Source organism: Clinocottus analis, unplaced genomic scaffold (assembly GCF_023055335.1).
Source record: "Clinocottus analis isolate CAN_PGR_092001 unplaced genomic scaffold, fCliAna1.0.p SCAF_6, whole genome shotgun sequence".
NCBI classification, from domain to species: Eukaryota; Metazoa; Chordata; class Actinopteri; order Perciformes; family Cottidae; genus Clinocottus; species Clinocottus analis.
The window spans coordinates 2,852,729-2,873,727 of NW_027176218.1; the positions used below are offsets into that span (position 1 = coordinate 2,852,729).

The 20,999-nt window shown below is 44.4% G+C and overlaps 1 protein-coding gene across 14 annotated transcripts in view; it reads right to left on the reverse strand.

Annotated features, from left to right (window-relative positions):
* The window catches only part of LOC137803638 (unconventional myosin-IXAa-like), a 117,399-nt gene that overhangs the window by 30,001 nt on the left and 66,399 nt on the right, over positions 1 to 20,999 (reverse strand). For 9 of the 14 annotated variants that reach the window (XM_068602296.1, XM_068602300.1, XM_068602301.1 and 6 more), the window contains 5 exons: positions 20,255 to 20,355; positions 19,301 to 19,427; positions 14,694 to 14,783; positions 7,947 to 8,063; positions 6,648 to 6,782 (listed from right to left, as the gene is read on the reverse strand). In XM_068602296.1, coding sequence (XP_068458397.1) covers positions 6,648 to 6,782; positions 7,947 to 8,063; positions 14,694 to 14,783; positions 19,301 to 19,427; positions 20,255 to 20,355 — 570 coding nt within the window. The remainder of the gene's footprint in view (positions 1 to 6,647; positions 6,783 to 7,946; positions 8,064 to 14,693; positions 14,784 to 19,300; positions 19,428 to 20,254; positions 20,356 to 20,999) is intronic. The other 5 variants (XM_068602297.1, XM_068602305.1, XM_068602303.1 and 2 more) reach the window with 1 other exon arrangement.

Here is a 20,999-nt window from a genome sequence, read left to right on the forward strand (position 1 = left end):
AACGCCACAAGGCAAATGTTGTTTTTCTTGCTCCCCTATATTTATGTTTCAGCTTAGTTACTTTTGCAGATTCAGATGAATAATACAATATAATATTCCTAAATGAATGATGATGTAATATAAGAGGCTATTCAGCGGTTTAAAGAGTAGATTAATTAAAATTAGCCCAACCTCAAAGCACGTACAACATGATTTAAAGGTTTTTTATAAAGGTCTTAAATTATGGTTTAGAGAAAAACAACATTGTTCAACACCCTCATACTTTGTGTATGTGTGTATGTATGTATGTATGTATGTATGTATGTATGTATGTATGTATGTATGTATGTATGTATGTATGTATGTACGTGTGTGTGTGTGTGTGTGTGTGTGTGTGTGTGTATGGATGTATGTATGTATGTATGTTTTCTCTTTTTTTATTTAAAAAAAGAAAGATGTCTACATCAAATAAATAAATAAAGTCAATACCTTAACCACTGTACACAAATATTATACATCAATATACATTATTCTGATGAACCATTCTGCATATTAAGCACTCTACTTCTGATACTTTAAGTATATTTTGGTGCAAATGCACGTGAAATGCATGTGAATGCATGATTTCACTTGTACTATCGGTACTTTTACATCAAGCTAAAATACTGTTTGCGTCACTGACGTCCACCACGTGTCTCATTAGTCATTTCTAGAGGACGTCCACCCTCATCATCTGCAAAACGGACCCTGTAAAGTGTCAGCTGACGACTATAAATAGAGACATGACAGAAGTCGTGAGTCACAGATGAATAAAAACCATGAAAACGTCCCGCTGGGCTGAAGGAAAAACAGAGAGTTTCTGATTGGACGATGAGTCAGATCTGGTCTGCGAGTGCGTTTGCCATCGCTGTATTTCTCCCTTCTCTGTATTTCTGCTCCTCCCGTCTGTGTTTTCCATCGAGCGGACGGGAGGAACGCCGATGCAATCAACGATGAGCTGGAGCAAGATCTGGTGGTTTGTAAAAAAATAAATAAAAAGTGGTGCGGCGGCAGTAAAAGTACAGCTGAAGCAGGGAGACGGTTCACAACATGTTTTTCACTTCAGTTGGTGTGATTTGTTGCTGGAGCTGACTGGACATCAGCACCATTTATATCTCTTCATCATGTGTTCATGTTCCCGCCAGGCGCTTCATCCTCTTTGTCCGTCACGGTGATCAAATCACATGTTTACACAGCTTGAAGTGAGAATATCCGCCTGGGATTGAAGGTGTTTTGCAATGAAACGGCTCAATGAAGACGCGGTATTCACATCCTTTCATCATAGCACAAAGATCAGTGCACGCGTCGACCCCATCCAGCACATCATGCTACATAATGATGTGCTGCTTCTGTATATATCCATGAATAACACCGGCGGGTATGACTATCGCCCCGAGTCGTCCATTCATCACTTATCATTTATCATTGATCGCAATGAGGGAAAATCTGCATCCAAAACTTCCACTTGGGCTTTCCCGATCGGTGCGCTCTCACTGTCCAGACCATTAACTCAAAGAGTGGGCAGTCAGATGAAGGTGGGCTTGGCCACATGTGTGTTTTATTATCTCTCCGGATCCCTCACGAGTTCAACCCGAGCCCGTGTTCGCCGAAGGCGTGTTTTCTTTCTTTGATACACCGTCCTCACATGGACACGAAATCAAGCACCAATTGGCAAGTTGAGTGTAAACACTGGACTCGAGTGACACACACACACACACACAAGCCACTGTGTGTCGGTGTGGTCCTTATTGGCTTTGGCTGCCGTTCAGAAGATAAACGCACGCTGCTGATAAGAAGCACCGATTGGCTGGAAGGAGAGCGGAGCCTGAAAGAAAGAGAAAAATCCCTTTGACACCTTTTCAAAGTCAGAGTGACGGACGGAGAGAAAGCGGCGCTTCACGCTTGTACAACTTTAGTCTCCATCGCGTCCTCAGACGCTGCATTTAGGTCCAACTTTCAGCCGAACACATCTTAGATATTCAACGTGAAAAAGGTTCAAGAGAGACGACATTCAGGTCGTTAGCGTAGCAGCAAACTTCTCTACATGAGCAGAGAATGAAGTCACTCTCTGTGTGTGTGTGTGTGTGTGTGTGTGTGTGTGTTTGTGTGTGTGTGTGTGTCGTCATTCAAGCTTCTCTTCGTTCTCTTTGCAGGCGTCAACCCAACCCCACCCTAACCCCTACTACTATTTATAGTTTGGGTTGTGTTTAGAGGTCATACATGGGGGTTGTGTATTATTCTAGCCATGGTTTTTATGTTTAATTTGATACCTAACATGTTTTTTGGGGATTTATACCATGTTTTTTTCTTGATTTGTACCTTGTCACCTGATATAAAAGCCACAGCTGATGCCCCCCCGCCGACAGAAATGTGACTGCATTGCACATCAGTGTTTTTCTCCAATACATTTATGATATTTTGTAGACAAAACTTAGGAATATAGAAGGAAAAGGAAAGTATTTAAGTCAAACTTCTGGGTCACAGCGATGCTCCCACAACAAATTAAAACGTAAACACGGTGATTGCGCAGAATAGTTTCGCTGTAATGAGACAAGGCCGACCGCACCGCTGCCACCGCGAACGCAACATGTGGGAAATATAATAACAGGAACAACAACAAGTCGCTTGCTACCAAGTAAAGATACTCGAGGGAAGCAGACGGACCGAAGCATCCAAATCTAAAGTCTTCTTTTCAATGAGAACGTTGGTATTTTCTAATACTTTGGTTTAAAAAAATACAGTTCATACTGAGTTTATGCGAGAGAGGAAAGTTCCTGTATCTTTTATACGGTGACGGCTGAAGGCCCGACACAATGCCGGAGGCGCGGCGTGTGGGTGGAGGGCAAACCGCACAACTTTATTCAAACAAACACAAATCAGCAGAGATCTTGGAAAACCATCCGATCAGGAAGCTCCACCGGCCGGCCGGCCTCAGAGGGGCGGGGCCTCGACCCGCCGTCCTGTCAAATAAACTCCAGAGAAAAGGGTTGGGAGAGGAACCCCTCGTGATTTAAAAAGGATAATAAACATAAACTCCTGTGAGGGGGCGAGCGTCTCAGCGGCACTTTGACAGTTATGAGTTCAACCTTCAAGTGAAAGGTTCAGGAGCACCCGACGACACAAACGATGAAGGATTTACACGAGCAATACGCCACAGAGGCTTTTATATGCGTTTTAAAATGACGTTTCTAGCAAATTACTGACTGTTTGGTCCCTTATGGAAACACCTTCTGCATCATTTTGGGATTTGAATCAGCAAAAGTTGTGTTTTTAGTTCATTAGAACCGACAAATCTGTAGACAAAAAAAAAAAAAAAAAATATATATATATATATATATATATATATATATATATATATATATGTGTATATATATATATATATATATATATATATATATATGTGTATATATATATATATATATATATATATATATATATATATATATATACTGTACATACACATACATACATATACATATATGTACACACACATATATGTATATGCATATCCATATATATACAAATATATGCATGTATATATATATATATATATATATATATATATATATATATATATATATATATATATAAAACTTTGTCCTCGTATGACTTTGAGCAAACTAGATTTACAATAAAAGCCCCTGAGTGCTTAACCGTCAATTTATCATCTACAGTTTGTTAGTACAAGTTACATCCTGCAGTGTGTGTGTGTGTGTGCGTGTGTGTGTGTGTGTGTGTGTGTGTGTGTGTGTGTGGACCTTGAGGGCTAACTGTCAAACACAGATAACAGAACCATTAGGAGCGTCGGCAGCCTGTGATCTTCATCGAGGATGATTTGCCGGCGTCGCACTCGTTTACTGAACCGCTGCTCTTTCTCTCTTCTGGCCTTCAGCGACGGAGGCCCCGCCCCCGCTGACAGGGCCGCAGCCAATCGGGGCTCAGCGGGGAAGAGGCGAGGGGCCGACAGCAAAGGGATCGAGACTCAGTATCTCTCTTTTTTCTTCCCCCTCTCGCTGCTCTCTCGCTCCATGGAAATGAACGAATACACGATAAAGCCGGTGAGCGACCTTTTTAAAAAGGGACCAGTGAGAGCGTAGCCACGACGCTGACGTCTCTCTGATCACTGACGACATGATAAAAATGTGTTAGCAGCTTTTAGCTGTCAGGAAACGCTCTGCTGGACTCCTGCACTACAACCCGGCCCGTCAGCCTCTTCTGGTCATGCAGCACTTCTTCCTTCTGACCTTTCTCACTGTAATATGTGTGCGCGCGGCTAACGCAACATAAGCTACATAATTAGAGCCGCTTGTACTGTAATGTCAGGGCGGACGTGGCCGTCCTGCACAGAGCAAAAAGGGAAGATGCAACATGCAGAAACCGGCTGCTAAAGGTCTGGCTTCTTCTTTTTTGTTGTTGCACGGATCGCTAATTGAAGTGCACAAACACGCCGTTTCTCACGTGGCCGCAGGGTCTGTAGAGTCTCACGGTCTTGCCCGTGGTGAACACTGTGACGTAGTCGCGGTTAGCTTCGTGCAACAAGACCGCTGAGTCTGGGGTCAGAGCGTAACTTCAGACGCAAACGCGAGCGACTCGGTCGAACAACGTCGCGTGACGTCGTCAAACAAAGCGCTCGGCTTCTGGTTTCAGCCGAGTGAAAAGTCCTGCGTTGTTGGTCCCGCCCTCGCAGGACGTTCCCGCTCTTGGTCGCTATAATTGAATTTGCTTCCTCCTTTACTGTTGACTGCCTCATGGACAAACTGTGTGTGTGACTCCAGTCTTCAGCCTCGAAAAACATGCAGAGCTTACGAAGCTCCAGCTCTCAGCGCGTTAACCCGGATTGTGCTCAGAGCTCAGGCCGCTCCACTGGAGAGGAAGTCATCTCTTTGTCACCATTCATCCTCCATCAGCGCAATCAATCTAAAGCATGAAGGCATTTTCTGAACAATGAGGAACAGCCACTATGACGTGATGTCATCATGACATCACGACAGAGAGACACACGTACGAATGTTTCTGCGTTGAGGCAATAAAACACAACATGGAACGACGTGTTAACACCAGATGCACAATAATGATTGTGAGGAGAGGAGGAGGAAGAGTTGGGTGGGGGAAAGTAAAGGAGAAGAAAATAGGAGATGAAGAAGAGAAGAAAGTAGGGGAGAGAAAGAGTTTGGTAGGGGAAAGGTAAGCAGAAGAAAAGAGGAGAGGAGAGGAAGAGAAGAAGAACGTAAAGGAGAGGAAGAGTAGAGTAAGGAAGAGGAGAAGAAAGTAAAGTAGGGGAGATAAAGAGTAGATTTGTGGAAAGGAGAAGAGATGAGGAGATGAAGAGGAGCAGAAATGAGGAGAGGAAGGGTAGATTAAAGTAAAGTAGAGGAAGAGTCGTAGTGGTTGTTGTGGAAAGGAGAAGAGAGTGAAGGAGAGAAAGAGTAGATAAAAATAAAGGAAAGGAAAGGAGTAGGGAAGAGGAGAAGAGGAGTGAAGGAGATGAAGAGGAGAAGAGAGTGAAGAAGAAGAGTAGAGGAGTAGATGAAGAGGAGAAGAGAGTGAAGAAGAGGAGCAAAGGAGTAGATGACGAGGAGCAGAGAGTGAAGAAGAGGAGCAGAGAGTGAAGAAGAGGAGCAGAGGAGTAGATGAAGAGGAGCAGAGAGTGAAGAAGAGGAGCAGAGAGTGAAGAAGAGGAGCAGAGAGTGAAGAAGAGGAGCAGAGAGTGAAGAAGAGGAGCAAAGGAGTAGATGACGAGGAGCAGAGAGTGAAGAAGAGGAGCAGAGAGTGAAGAAGAGGAGCAGAGAGTGAAGAAGAGGAGCAAAGGAGTAGATGACGAGGAGCAGAGAGTGAAGAAGAGGAGCAGAGAGTGAAGAAGAGGAGCAGAGGAGTAGATGAAGAGGAGAAGAGAGTGAAGAAGAGGAGCAGAGAGTGAAGAAGAGGAGCAGAGGAGTAGATGAAGAGGAGCAGAGAGTGAAGAAGAGGAGCAGAGGAGTAGATGAAGAGGAGCAGAGAGTGAGGAAGAGGAGCAGAGGAGTAGATGAAGAGGAGCAGAGAGTGAGGAAGAGGAGCAGAGGAGTAGATGAAGAGGAGCAGAGAGTGAGGAAGAGGAGCAGAGGAGTAGATGAAGAGGAGCAGAGAGTGAAGAAGAGGAGCAGAGGAGTAGATGAAGAGGAGCAGAGAGTGAAGAAGAGGAGCACAGGAGTAGATGAAGAGGAGCAGAGAGTGAGGAAGAGGAGCAGAGGAGTAGATGAAGAGGAGCAGAGAGTGAGGAAGAGGAGCAGAGAGTGAGGAAGAGGAGCAGAGGGTGAAGAAGAGGAGCAGAGGAGTAGATGAAGAGGAGCAGAGAGTGAGGAAGAGGAGCAGAGAGTGAGGAAGAGGAGCAGAGGAGTAGATGAAGAGGAGCAGAGAGTGAGGAAGAGGAGCAGAGAGTGAGGAAGAGGAGCAGAGGAGTAGATGAAGAGGAGCAGAGAGTGAGGAAGAGGAGCAGAGGGTGAAGAAGAGGAGCAGAGGAGTAGATGAAGAGGAGCAGAGAGTGAGGAAGAGGAGCAGAGGAGTAGATGAAGAGGAGCAGAGGGTGAGGAAGAGGAGCAGAGAGTGAGGAAGAGGAGCAGAGAGTGAGGAAGAGGAGCAGAGGAGCGCTCTACCTGCTCCAGCTTGAAGATGTGCTGGTTGAAGTAGTGCTGCAGACGCTCGTTGGCGAAGTTGATGCAGAACTGCTCGAAGCTGTTGTTCTCGTAGTCCTCGAAGCCGAAGATGTCCAGGACGCCGATCGACAGGATCTGGAGGGAAGACAGACGGTGCTGTGGTTCACACATTCAAAGGACCAAGATATGGAGAGAAAAATATATCCTCCAGGAACAGATGATGAAGTAGATGATGTCATTTATTGTGTTCTTGTTCTTCACAGCTCGGTGCTGTAAGAGACTCATGCCGTCATGTTTCATTAATATGCGCCGTGCACTCAAACACGGCCTTTCATTATGAAAATGGACCATGAAAGCTGTTTTCAATTTAATTCTGCAGTGTTTTATTTCTCTCTGAGGGGCCTCCTTTCTTTCTTTCTTTCTTTCTTTCTTTCTTTCTTTCTTTCTTTCTTTCTTTTGTTCTTTCTTTCCACCACAAACGTACACGAGTTCACGCATAAAGCTGCATGTCCAAACTGTTATCTGCACATAAGAACAGTGACCTTGACAGAAAGTGCAACCTCATCGACCCCCTGACAGCATCGAGGGACGACAAACACACACACACACACCCACAGACACACACACACACAGATGATGTCAGTGCCAAGGGAGGTGTACACACACACACCTACACAGCACACGGGGTAGACTGAGCTAAGGGCAACTTGATGCCATCTGCCCAAATATTCTTGGCACACACACACACACACACTCACACACACACACACACACACACACACACACACACACACACACACACACACACAGAATTATCTGTTTTCTAATCCTTTAGATGCCCCCAAAGGGTTTGACTTGCCAGCTGCCACTCCAACACACATACATACACACACACACACACACACCACACACACAGACACACACACACACACACACACACACACACACACACACACAGTGGAATCCTGATATCACACCACTCGCTGCCTCTGGGAGTGAAGGCCGCCAGAAAGCAAACAGACAGCAGCAGGATGGAGAGAACGAGTCACAATATAGATTCAGATTTTGTTTTGTTTGTTGTATAGCTTACTAACACACTTTTTAATGTGTATTTGTTTCTGTAATGTCTGGTAATGTTGAATAGCTCTGTCACATACCTCTTTTTGGCTCGATGCCAATATGTTGTTTACAGACTTCATACAATTTGCAGAGATAAACAGAAGGAAATATCTGGCTGCGGGACAGATGTTGTGTGTCTGTGCACACACACATGAAGCGAGTGTGTGTGTCCGTTCCTACCTTTGAATTGTCCTCCAGGTCCTTGTTGTTCAGCAGGGCGTGGTTGGTCCTGAACACGATCCAGTCAAACAGCGCGCTGTACAGGGACTTGGCCATGGAGTCCCTCACCGTGCCCGCCTACACAACACAACACAACACAAGACAAAGAAGACGTAAAAAAACAACCCACACACACGTCTAAATCTAGAACAGGAGCCGAATCCTGTTTCATCGCTGTCGCTCTGAGCCTCACAGGAGAACTCTGACTCTCGGCTGCTGCTCGAGTCTTTCAGTCAGGAGCACTTGAAGCCAGTTAAACGCTTCCTAACCGGTTTCACTCTCGCTGTATTTTATTGTGCGTGATGGGAAGTCGTTCTGCAGACCGGCGATCGTTATTAAAGGTTGGCTTAAGACTGAAAAGCTTTCCCACTCCACCGCATCGAACCCCAACACCTGCCGGCTGCGGCGGCTTCGGGTCAGAGCGACGACACAAACACGACATTAATGTCCCCGCTGTCGTCTCTGGAAGTGGATCAGTGTCGAGTTAAACGTGTGAAGATGTCTAATGGACAGCTGGAGGAGCTGGAGGCAGGAGCTGAGGGAAGAAAAAGATCCAGAGACCAAAAGGAAACCATTCATTGATGGAGACTGTTTTGAATAAAAAATGAGACAGTCAATAATTTGGTTACGGACACTCGAAAAATGTTGTTTCACTGTGTTCTGATATTTAGACGAGTACTCAATCAAATGACTGATAACAATCATTTAAGTCATTTATCAATAAAAAATTACAAAGATTTGTTGTAAAAGATGATTGTGAATTAAATACATTGTGGGTTTGACAAAACAAGCAAATTGATGTTAATGATGATGACGCGACGGACATTATTTTGCTATTTTCAGACTTTTATTGACTAAGAAAAGCAGATTAATTGATAATGAAAATACTGGTTAGCAGCCTTTTGGCTCCTACATACTGGTTAGTGTGAAAACCTTAAGGAGTTGATATATATTTAGCTCAATAGCTCATTGACATTTAATTTTTCATTGATTTCCCAAAGGAAAGACATAAAGTTAGGTTATAAGTTTAGCTTGAAAATAATGAAAAACTATATAATATATATGTTTTGGTGTCCAGAATACGCCATATTCAAATTAGATCAATACTTTTCTCATATCTGTCCACTAAATATGAAGCTAGGACCAGGAAGCGATTAGCTTAGCCTAGCTTAAAACCTGGATGCTAGCCTGGCTTTGCCAAAAGAAAACTCATTTTCATCATCTCTGCATTTTACTAATTCACGTTATTTCTCATTTAATTAAATCAAATTACTGCAATAACAACCAATTGTGGTTTTACGGGGAGTTATATAACTTAAGTGTTTTATTACCTTTGGACAGAGCCAAGCTAGCTATTTCCTCTTACTTTAAGCCTTGATACTAAGCTAAACGAATCATTAGCATAATGAAATTAACAACTTACTAGCAGACATGAATCAAGTTGTTTTTATAAAGATACAAACACTCGTGTAGCACCAAGTCAACCGGCATTAATCTCTCCAAAGAGGGAATCATCTAGACGACAGTATGAGCTAACGCTAATCTGATAGCAACTATGTAATTTAGAGATGCTAAGCGCTGGTATTGTTCAAGGTTTTCTAACAACAGACATTTTGTATTTCGAGGGCGAACACAGCGTCGGTGTTAAAGCTCCCACACTGCCCACAACCCTGAGTTACTGTTCTCAGGTTCGGGAGTCTTGCTGTGCCGAGTGCTGTTATATTTTAGGTGTTTTCAGTCAGGAGCCAGAGCTCTAAGTGCCTCCAGACCGGCAGATCACTATTTGAACAACTCTTTTTTTTTATGGCTTCGCTTTTTTGATCCATTAAAAAAAAAACTGCCACGAGGAGCCGTGATTACGCCTGGACGAGCCAACGGGCAACTCTGCGCCCTTCTCCTTTAGGCACGATGAAAGGCATGCTAAGCTAACGCACGCAGACTTAAATGGAGACGAGGAGAGCTGAATGAGGACTGGAACGAGGCAAAAGGAACTAGGTCAAACATTTTCATGGCAGGAAACCTGAAATACTCATGTGCGTTACAACAGAGACCCCGACTAGAAAAGACTGCGTCTAATCCCACAAAGAAATATTTTAATAAACACACTTTAGTGCGTATGCTTTGCGTATGGATGAAAACAGTACGGCGATTTGGGGCTGACATGAAAATGAGTGTATGAAAGATCACATCCCATGATGCACTGCGTCATGGCTAAAGTTTAAATTGTGCAATTTAAACTCATAAGCCTCTAGTTAAAGCAAAGCAGACCGTGTAAACACACGACACAGCAGCACATGGGGTCTATATCTAACTCTATATGGGACTATTATTTACTCGTCGCCCCCTGCAGGTCATGTGTCTCACTTTTCATAAGCGTTAACCTGAAATTAATTTCATAATTCTTCAGATATCTTACATAGTTAGTGATTTTCAGTTTGAAATCCCCCTTTTTTTATGTTTTAAAGACTGTAAGATGAACGTACAATGTGTCCAACTCATATAAGCTCCAGCTAAACTTTGTAAAGTAGATTTTGTCCTGTGGATCTCCGAATGTGCCAGTACGAAAAGAAGAAATGATCACATCCATTTGCAATGTTCACATGGGCACCAGATTAGCGTTTTAAGACATTTTGTTTACTTATCTTTTAATTGATTTTTGTTAAAGATTGCAATCAAACTGGCCAGAGGAAGTCGGTCTGAAGCTCGTAAAGGAACGGCGATCAAAAGCAGGCGCGCCGACTCAAACTCCAAGGCCGTTAAAACCGAACAGAAAGTTCTTAAATCAGTAAATACGAGTCGTGCTCTCCTTCTGAGGCCTTCGTGGGACTCTGTGAACCTGACGAACATCTGCAGAGGCCGCAGAGAGCCAGCAGCCGCGATGAAGCAGAACTCTGCATTTAAAAAAAAAAGCGGCCTCTTCGCTCCTGCATTATTGACCGTTTGTGGTATTTTTAGCCGGCGGGATCGTGACGTCCCCGCTGCCACAAAGTTATGCAAGACTGCCATGAATAATACAACATTTGATGAGATGAAGGATCCTCATTTTAAAAACGCTTCAGCGGGGGATTGGCAGAGGACATGTGAGCATTTGACATGCTCACCGGGCACGAATTATCCCTGTGTTTTGGCGTGTCATTTAATATTTAACACAACGGGACCAGTTTGAGAAACCAGGAGGGCGGCTGGCTGGAAGCAAACAGGTTGAAGAGGCTTTCACGGAGGGAAGCTGACCCAAAAAAACATAGCAGGACTTCATGGGATACGTGTGGAGAGTCTGACGGCGGCGCTTAAACCAGGTCTTTGTGATGATAAGTTTCTGCTCGTGTGTGTGTGTCTGTTTCTGTCTGTGTGTGTGTGTCTGTTTCTGTCTGTGTGTGTGTGTGTGTGTTGTTCTCTTTCGTTCCATTTCTTCCTCCTAGAAACCACAGGAGGTGTGAAACACCAGCTCACGCTGCACGCGGCCTGCGAGCTTCCTCGCTGCAGGGTGTCTTCGTGTGTGTGTGTGTGTTTCAGAGCAATATGCCGACCCGCATATGTTTCTAATTTGTATTTATGGACTTGTTGTTTTTGTGTCCATCAGCGGACATTCGTTAACAGGCGTTTTACAATCCCTCAGCGACGCGCGGAGGGGATTACCGCTCCGCTCTCGCTACTACGAGGCTTGGACGCCTTTTTTTCGAGAGAGTTTCTAATCGGATGCAGACTCTTTTATGTGAATGAGCGTCTGACGGCCGTCACTTCCCCTCCCCCGCACCCACGTCTGTTCTTTAAAACAGGAAGGAGGAAAGGGGTGGAGTCAGATTATCTGGAGCCGCATCGCAAAATGTGGCAGTCGGGCGTCACGCCGTATCTCATCGGACACACGCTCACGCAATCGGGAAATTAACTGGGGTCAACCACAGAGGTCAAGATTATTAACAACCGGCGCGGCTGTAAGCCGGAGTCCCCCAAACATTTACAATATATTAAAGGATTGCTGCTTTTAAAAGAGACCCATGGCCTCGATATTTGTCCATACGTTGTTATCGTCCTCACTAGTAGAGCAAAACAAGGCTTTTTACTTCCTTTCTTTTGACTCGTTTTGAGATGAATGTACCAGCTTATATAACCACTACCCTCATCATCATCATCATCATCATCATCATCAGTGGGTTAATTGTTTTTCTCACAGGAAAAGAGCAGATGCTTCTTCCCAAATATGCGTATACAATCTGCGGTTTTTAAAAAATGGAAGAAAAAGCTATTTCTTTTGCTATCTTCCGTACTAAATGTGTGATATTATACTATATATATATATATATATATATATATATATATATATATATATATATATATATATATATATATATATATATATATTTCCTAATCGCAAAGCCTCACTGATAAACATAAATGTTCAGCGTTAACGTTCTTCATAAGATCATAAAATATGAACAGCAGGGTGCCTCATTTATTGGTGTGAAGCCACTTCTTTAGTGTCTATGAGCAAGACTGAAAGACCTCCAGATTCTGACCTGCTCAGAAAGACTGACTTTCACTCTCGTTATTCCTGTGAAAGCTCATGACTCAACCACAATGCAGCCAATGAGTTTTAGGGATCTTACTGGCTGAAGTTGGGGGGAAATACCAGCCTCTACTGCGCAGCACATTGAGGTTCAGCAGGTCACACACACACACACACACACACACACACACACACACACTCAGCCGTGGGTGGATGGGACAGCTGCACACTTTCCTCCACCGTTTCTCATCATCCGAGCAGAAGGAAGAAATTGTTTCTGAGAGAAGAACCGGCAGCACTTGCCAGGTTCTTCTTTATTTTTTTTCCACATTTCCTTTGTATAAAAACAGGCGTGTTATGGATTCTGCAGGTGGCCTCCACTCGCTCCCACGGCCCCTCCGTCAGGGCAGGGCTGCACTCCCGCTGCCCTCCTAGTGTGTGTGTGTGTAAGTGTGTGTGTGTAAGTGTGTGTGTGCTCTTCTACAGTTAAGCATATTGTTGTGATGGTCAAGATTAAGGTTAGTGTCTATAGGGCAAGCGCAGTGTAAAGTGTAAACTCGTGGGTGTGCGTGGTCAGTATTCCTTCCTTCATTGACTTCCAGCCTGATTTAAAGCAGCTAAAATACAGATTTTTTTGTATCAATGACAGATCAGAAGACCATATGCGCCAGTGAAAAGTGTCTCTCCCGTTGCATCAGGCTGCTATTTTCAGCAAAAACAAACTAAAAAACTGGACGCTCCACACCCAGAGACAGATATTTAGTTACAGTGGTGACTAAAGACCGAGCTAAACATATAAAAACATAGCTTAGCATCTACATCTTTGAAGCAAGACACTGAAATATTTGTATTTTTAAGTTCACTGGCGCCAAATACGTGCTGTTAATTTCCATTTCCAGTTGTTTCTACTGCCTCCAAATGACCAAATTGCGGGTTTAACGATGAGAGAGATACAACGACTCGGTGACAGACACTAAGGCGTGATGTCCCGAGATGCTATTCTGGGATTTCTCTCTCATTAAACGACTCAAAGATCAAAAAGATGGCTGCCTCAGTCTCTCCAGGCCTTTTCTTCAACCAATCGCTCCTCGCTCCTTTTCAAGATGAGGCCGTCACGCAAAGGCCAGGAGGGAACCGGGGTTTCATCAAAGCTGCGGTCCATAATTTAAGTTCTCTGATCGCTCCGCCTGAGTCTCTTTGTCTCACGGCTCGGCTAGAAAAAGGGAACATGTGTGACTGTCAGGGAAAGAGACACTAGCTTTCGGCCTCTGGACCGTGTATTTCAGAGGAGGCTGAACATTCCTGAGACCAGACCACATGACTGGAGGGATGAGGGTGTGTGTGTGTGTGTGTGTGTGAGAGCGGGAGAAACCATTGTTGCGGCTAAGCTAACCCGTCGATCAGACGGGTGGGGAGGTGGAGCCGAAGCAGCGGAGCAGACTCTCCGTGCGTAGGATTTCCTTTCCTCGGACCGAAAAAAAAGGCCACTGCAGACCAAACTTAATTATTTGCGGAAGCGTCGAAAGGTTTTTATGGGACGGAGAGTGAATATTAATATTCACAAGCACGATTGATAGACATCCGAGTAGGATATCTGGGTCAAACCGAGGCGCCGTGGAGGTGAATCCAGAGGGCCGCGTGGACGGGGTTAATTCCTCCCTCGGCTCGACAGGAAACAGGAAGTTGCAGAGGAAGAGACCTCTATCAAAAGAGCCTTAGAGCGAGGCGGTGGGGAGGAGGGGGGGGGGGGGCAGTACCACAACAAAACTCCCCTAGACATACACACACACACACACACACACAGAATCTCCCCGACAGCCGACGCGCTTCATAACCAAACATTCGGGCCACATTGTGCTTCCTTGAGACTTGACTGGAATTTGCTGAAAGACCCGCCTTTGGGCCTCGAGTAGCGGACTGTAAAAACCTCTTCAAACGCTCCCTGAATGCTCATTACTGCCACTCGGTCACGGGGATTTCAAGTCGCGTTTGGTGTCCACAATTCATATTTCATGCAAATACAATGGGGCAATAAATAACCTCTGATTTTAATGTGTGGTGGCAGTACGGGACCAGACATACTCTCAGGAAGGAGGAGGAGGAGGTTTACTGGTTATAGGTCATCGGCTCTAAAAAGTCAGATGAAAGATACTGAGAGGAGTCGGTGTCACATTGTGATTCGCTGCCGTGTGTAGAAATGTCACCTCAGCGAGTTTGTAGGGGACGATGAGCCGCTCGCCCACAGTCACCGTCTTCCTGGTCGTCAGCGCCTCCAGCAGCATCTCCTCTCTGACCTGAAGGCGACATTAAAACAGAGCAGAGGTGAGGTTGAGATCAGGGTTTTCTGAGAGTACACTGACTGCGTTCAGTACCGGGGATAAAACGAAGAAGAAGACCGGACCAAGGAGCCAAAGATGAGCACAGGTGAGTATTTTTGGGACATTTTATTTGACAGTTTAAAGTGAGGAAGTCATGAGAATAGTAAAAGTGAGAATACGCAGCTGTGGTGCAGTCCAACGGTCTCCAAGGACAAACTTGTATTAAAGGGATTCTCTAGAAATTGTTAAACATTTGTTGATTTAATCAGTGTAAGAATTTTTTTTTTTAGATGTACTCTGTTACAGTATACATTCCCATGGCAACAGAGGATGTAATCCCTCATCCCTCATCCCTAACTAACCTACAAAGCTGACAATAACTCGGCCGACGCTGACAAACACAGCTGGCTGAGATTAGCACGCAAACACCGCACACATACAGCACAACGCTGTGTGTGTGGACTTCACACCGGCGCTACACTCGGCCCCGGACAAACCGTTGATGATGACAGGGCCACACCGGGAGAAGCAGATGTCACACACACACACACACACACACAGACACACACACACAAACACACACCTCCTACTCCATCCACAGGGATTACGGGAGTGGGCTAAACAGCTGCTGCTGAGACCATTTCTGTGTGTGTGTGTGTGTGTGTGTGTGCGTGTGCGTGTGCGTGTGTGTGTGTGTGCGTGTGTATACATGTGACAGCATGTCTTTGTGTGATTGCCTGATGTCTTCATGTACAAAAGTCAAGGGTGTTAATGTAGCTAATACCATTATGAATCTAGGGTTTGTCAACTGGCTCCTTCGTCTGGCTTTGACATGAGCACAGAAGCGCGTGTGTGTGTGTGTGTGTGTGTGTGTGTGTGGAGTGGGGGTGTGTGTGTGGCATAATCAGACTTCATTTCACACTGCCTGGTAATCCCTCGACTAAGAGCAAAGCCTATTCTGCAGCCTGGTGATTGGTCTTTAGCCGGTACATTTCCATGTATTAGTCGCTTGCTGCTCCGTCTATGATCACACAGCTCTAATACCATAATACACACACACACACACACACACACACACAAGTTTGTAAGCACTGGTTTGGGGTCAGTGATTTTCAAATTAACCCGTTTTTTTCTTCCCGTTTTGATCCGAGGACTTGAAGACCTGGAGTCTGATTCCCAGCAGATCTTAAGCTCTGACAGATGCTCCTTTCTATGTTCGTGAAAGCAAACACCAAAAACACCAACGTGGCTCGATCCGGAGCCCCGCCCCTTTTCTTAAACGCACCAATCACAGCTGAACTTGGCCATCAGTCATCTTAGTATGCTCCAAACAACAAAAACACTTTGAAGAAGGTCAAAAGACGTTTTTTATCTGAAGATGCTTAAACCTCACAGTGAGCTCAACATCCATAACATCACTTAAGACACTTTCTTTCTTCCAGTTTAAAGTTGTTGTGACTCTCAATGTAATTCTGATGGCTCTATTTGACCTACATAAGTAAAGGAGACCATCAGCGAGAAAATCGGTTATTTCTAGACTCCAGACGCATTCATATTGAGTCGTTTCTGTCTTTAATATTTCATAACGCAAGAAGCACTTATATGCTATAAACCAATAAATCATACATTATATATTCATGTATACTGACTGGGATTATTCTAGAAATCAGGACACTTGCCCAATGTCTTAAAAGATTGAATGTACAGCAGCACAGTTTGGTTTCTAATAAGGAAAATAAAACAGTGAGATTGAGATGAATAAAGAACTTTTTTTGGACCTCAGCGGCCTCAAAGAAATGTGTGTTCAAGACACCGTTCTTTAGCGTTGAAATACCATCAAGAAATCCCGGCTTTAGTGGGATTTGTTCCCGCAGTAAGCTACTCTCCCTCTCTGGGCCGATTACCAGTTTGCACAGGAATGTTTCTGGTGAGCTTCAAATCACTCGAGTCGCACGGCTCAGAGGATCCAGTCTGTCAGCCGTCCGTCAGCTCCTCCACGAGCTCTACTTCCTCTTCCCCCTGGCTCCCTACATCCGCAGGAAACAGGAAGTCCCGTCCAGTTTCAGTCCCATTCACCCATCAGTCCACACTCGAGCCAATCAGGCTCTGAAAGCTTCACTGAGGGTGTCACCTCCACGAAGTCAAGCACGATTACAACATTGGTCTTCGATCAAAGAAAACTCAGAGGCAGCGTGTGAACTTTAGATGAGCTTTTCCCCTCGAAAAGCTTCCAGCTTCACACGAAACCCCCACGTAACGAAGCTCGACAACCTATTTCAACCAGGGGTCTAAAGTCATGCGTCGCAAATAACACGTCAGTATTCAGCTCATGAAATATAAAGAAATCTAAAAGGTGCTTTCTAAATTATAGTAAATGCAGTTTTTTCCTGTCAAGTCACAATCAAATGAAAGGCAACATCTGACCTTTAAGATGATTTACTCATATTTTCCACCGTGAAATGTCTTTATTCCTCTTATTATTATTTCCTGGAAAGCGCATTGGTACACAACCGTCACATATCGTTTTAATCATCCCGCCCTCCAACGCTGATTTCCTATTGGTTGACCGCTCGTTTGTCCCACCGAAAAGCAAAGCAGGGCCGTTGCCAAATTAAAAAAGGAGGGACGAGGAAGGAACTCTGTGTTTGTTTGGTTTCATTAAGGCTGTGTTGTGTGTTTTCTCTTCGTCTCTCTTCCTCCTTTAAGAATGTTTTATACGTCCCCGGGGACAAATAGCCATTGGACCAACGAGCAGACATCCAAATAAACTTGAACTTAAAAGACGAACCCCCAGAGCATGTGGCCGACATGTGGCCGAGCTCACGTCACTCCGGCCCTCTGGAGAGTCAGAGACTCGGTGTCTGGATGTTGAAGGGGAACCCTGGCAGGCTCTCTCTCTCCCTCTCTCTCTCTTTCTCCCTCTCTATCTCTCTCTCTCATGCTCCACAGTCATAACATCCCCGCCAGGCTGTTGACAGGAGTCTCCGGCACACTTCGGACATTGTTTTTGTCAGCGACTCAGCGAGCGCATCCGGCTGCTCGCTGAAGTTTGCAACAGGGACGTGCCACCATGCCTCCGTCCAGAGGCAAATCAGAACAGCATGCGGATGGTTGAGCCGTCCTCACGGTGCACACTGACGAGTGTGTGTGTGTGTGTGTGTGTGTGTGTGTGTGTGCCGTCTGCACTCAGTGTCAAGAATGACCTCAAATTCAGCACATCATAAATTTGTTAAGCGCCGCGTGGCGCCGTAACACACGCCAGGACGTGTTTTTCCAGGTGCGTCGTCGTCATCGTCACGTGGACGACGAAGAGTTCGAAGCGGGCGAGAGATACAGAACGGACTGATTGGTGCATGTTGGGTAATTATAACGTGTCTCGATTGAGGTCAGGGGACTAAAGAAGTATGCACTGACCGAAGCCTCAAGAACTGCCTGAACTGTAGTAATCCAACAAATAAATATTAAAAAAATATGACACAGATCCAGCATGAGACTGGTCCCGACGCACAGAGACTGTGCAACGTTTTACTTTCACAATTTGAGTATAATATTGTTGGTGAAGCCAGAAGACTTATTGCAGAGATTAGCTCGCCTTCAGACGAGAAACGCTTGTGTTGTACAGGATAAGATAAATAATACAAATCAATAACTGACCGTCCAACAAGCATCCATATGAGGAACTGAGGCTCACAGCTGAATGAATAATTCATTAGATTTTTTTGTTTTGTCCGTACAAACAGTATTAGTACCTTTTGAAATTGTTGTATTATTAACATTTAATAGTGTTTTAGGCGGGTGGGCGGGACTTAGAGTAATTATTGTTTGATACTCATCTAGTTCTTTCACGTCACATAATTTAAAAAAAAAAAAAAGCATGACCCTTTAAAAAGAAATGTTTAAATTACATTTTTTATCAGTCAAATTTGATTTTCTAAAGCCGGTGACATGAAGACACCGAGCCGCTGCTCCCGGTGGGAAAGCCGGCGTCCGCAGCATCACAAGAGGGTCTGAGAGAAACCGCCTCGACACAAGCGGTACTTCGGGCGGCTCTCCGGGACCTGAAGCGCCTCCTCACGGCCGAGAGAGTCCTCTGCTCTCTGAAAGCCACTAAAGCAAACTCTGTAAATAGGAATCACGGCATCGCACTGTTTATATGAAATAAATAAAAATAAATAAAAAACACGGCACAATGAAAACTCATTCACTTTTCAGTTTTAAGCCTCTCCAGTGGGCATGTCATGGAATAACTTTGGGAGACTGAACGCCAAAGAAAGTATTTAGGGAGAACAAACAAGCCCTGTGGTGAAAAACTTTGCTCCAATTCTTCACTTTTATTATCCTTCAAAGTATTTAGAGTATTGCGTTTCAGCATGAAGTCAGAGAGAAGAAAAAAAACAGCGTTTTCTGACGTTTTCTATCGGAGCTTTCTCATCAAAACCTCTGAGTGTGTTTGAACGTTACTGACGGCGGACGCTTTAACTTATGCCGCTCACCTCGAGCAGCTCGGACACGATGGGCAGGACCTCCGGGTTGCAGATGTCGATGGAGTCGTCCCTGTAGGTCTTCTTCTTGTAGCGGATGTTTCCCAGGTGGAGGATCGCCGACAGCAGGGAGAAAATCCTGACAGAGGACAGAAGAAAGATACTCATTGTTAACATATTTAGACTAAGACTACCGTCTTATTGAGCTTGTTTTTACGATCAATAAAAGGGATTCTGTGCGCTGGAGAAACCTCGTCATCGTGCGCATGACCGCTAGCCAATGTGCTCTTTATTCACAGCAAACTGACGCCGAAACAAACCAGATTTAATATTCATCTTTAAATACTTCTTTTGTAATGGATGTCTTGCTTTATTTATTTGAAATGCATTCTTTCATGAGGTTAAAACAAACTTTAAAACGGGTTAAAGTTGTAAGATGAAAACGGGGACATCTCTCGAACCGGATAAAGTATATTCTACTTTATGGTCCATGTGACTCTTAATAGACCATAATTTACTAAATGAACATCATGCTGCATTGAAGCAGACTTTAAACTAGAGATTGAGATCATAAATGTAAGTTTACAATGTTTACTGAAGGAATAAATAAAGAGATAAGTAGTCATTGTCTTATACTTCTATCTAGATGTATTATTGCAAACAGAGTCGCCCCCTTAAGGCCATTAGAGAGAATGCTAGTTGCTAACTAGCTAATGCTAATTCCACATTAGCTAGAGTCTGGAGGTTGCCACTTGATAAAATATGAAGCAACACATTAAATATTAATTGGAGACTAAGTGACAATCAAATAATTTCAAATGTTTTGTGAAAACATGAGATGAAGAGTAGAAATATTTATTTGTGTCTGCAAACCTGATAATATGTTTCCACGAGACTTTACCCCCCTGACCGCGATTCTGAGAGATCATTCACGTGTACATGTCAGGAACACACTGCTCATCTTACCGCTTGCGCGTGGTGGGTAAGAAGCCGACCATCTCCATCGCCAGCTGCAGACGCTCAAAGTCATGCTTCAGATCCTCTCCTTCCACGGTGAAGCAGTCCTGCTGGTGTCAGGTGGAAACACACACACACACACACACACACACACAGGAAAAGAGAGGAAGACAGAGAGCGACATCAGCATCACAAAGGATTCTGAATGAATAAACACGTAAACATGAATGAAAACCTGACTTGGCGCTAGTATTTTATGTGCTTCACTTTGTGTAAAGTAAAGATGAACTCCGCTGGCGTTAGAGGAGGTTATTGCACCTGGAAATGAAATGAATAGATAAAATGTAAAACAAAGCTATTGTTCTGCAAGAAGAGAGCTTGAGTCGTGGATGTCGAGTAGTCAAACAACTACGAGGCCCGAGTCGAGTCCAAGTCCTGAACGTTAGAGTCCTGAACGCGTCATCATTCACACTTCACCAAAACGACAGAAGAATTTATCTGAATGACTTTCAAATACACAAAAGTCCTCATGGAGGTGTGTCTGCTTCTGTCTTCATGCACATCTGCATCCGTTACAATAGACTTTGACATCAGATGTCAAAAAAAAAAGAAGAAAGAAAAAGGTGCTGGGCAAAAAGTCCCGAGTCGGAGTCACAATAGAGTTGTTCGTCTTTTGTGATTCGTCGAGAGTCGATGGAAGACTCCCGACGCCAGTCTGAATCACGTCTGAATCACGTGACTTTGCAGCAGAGGC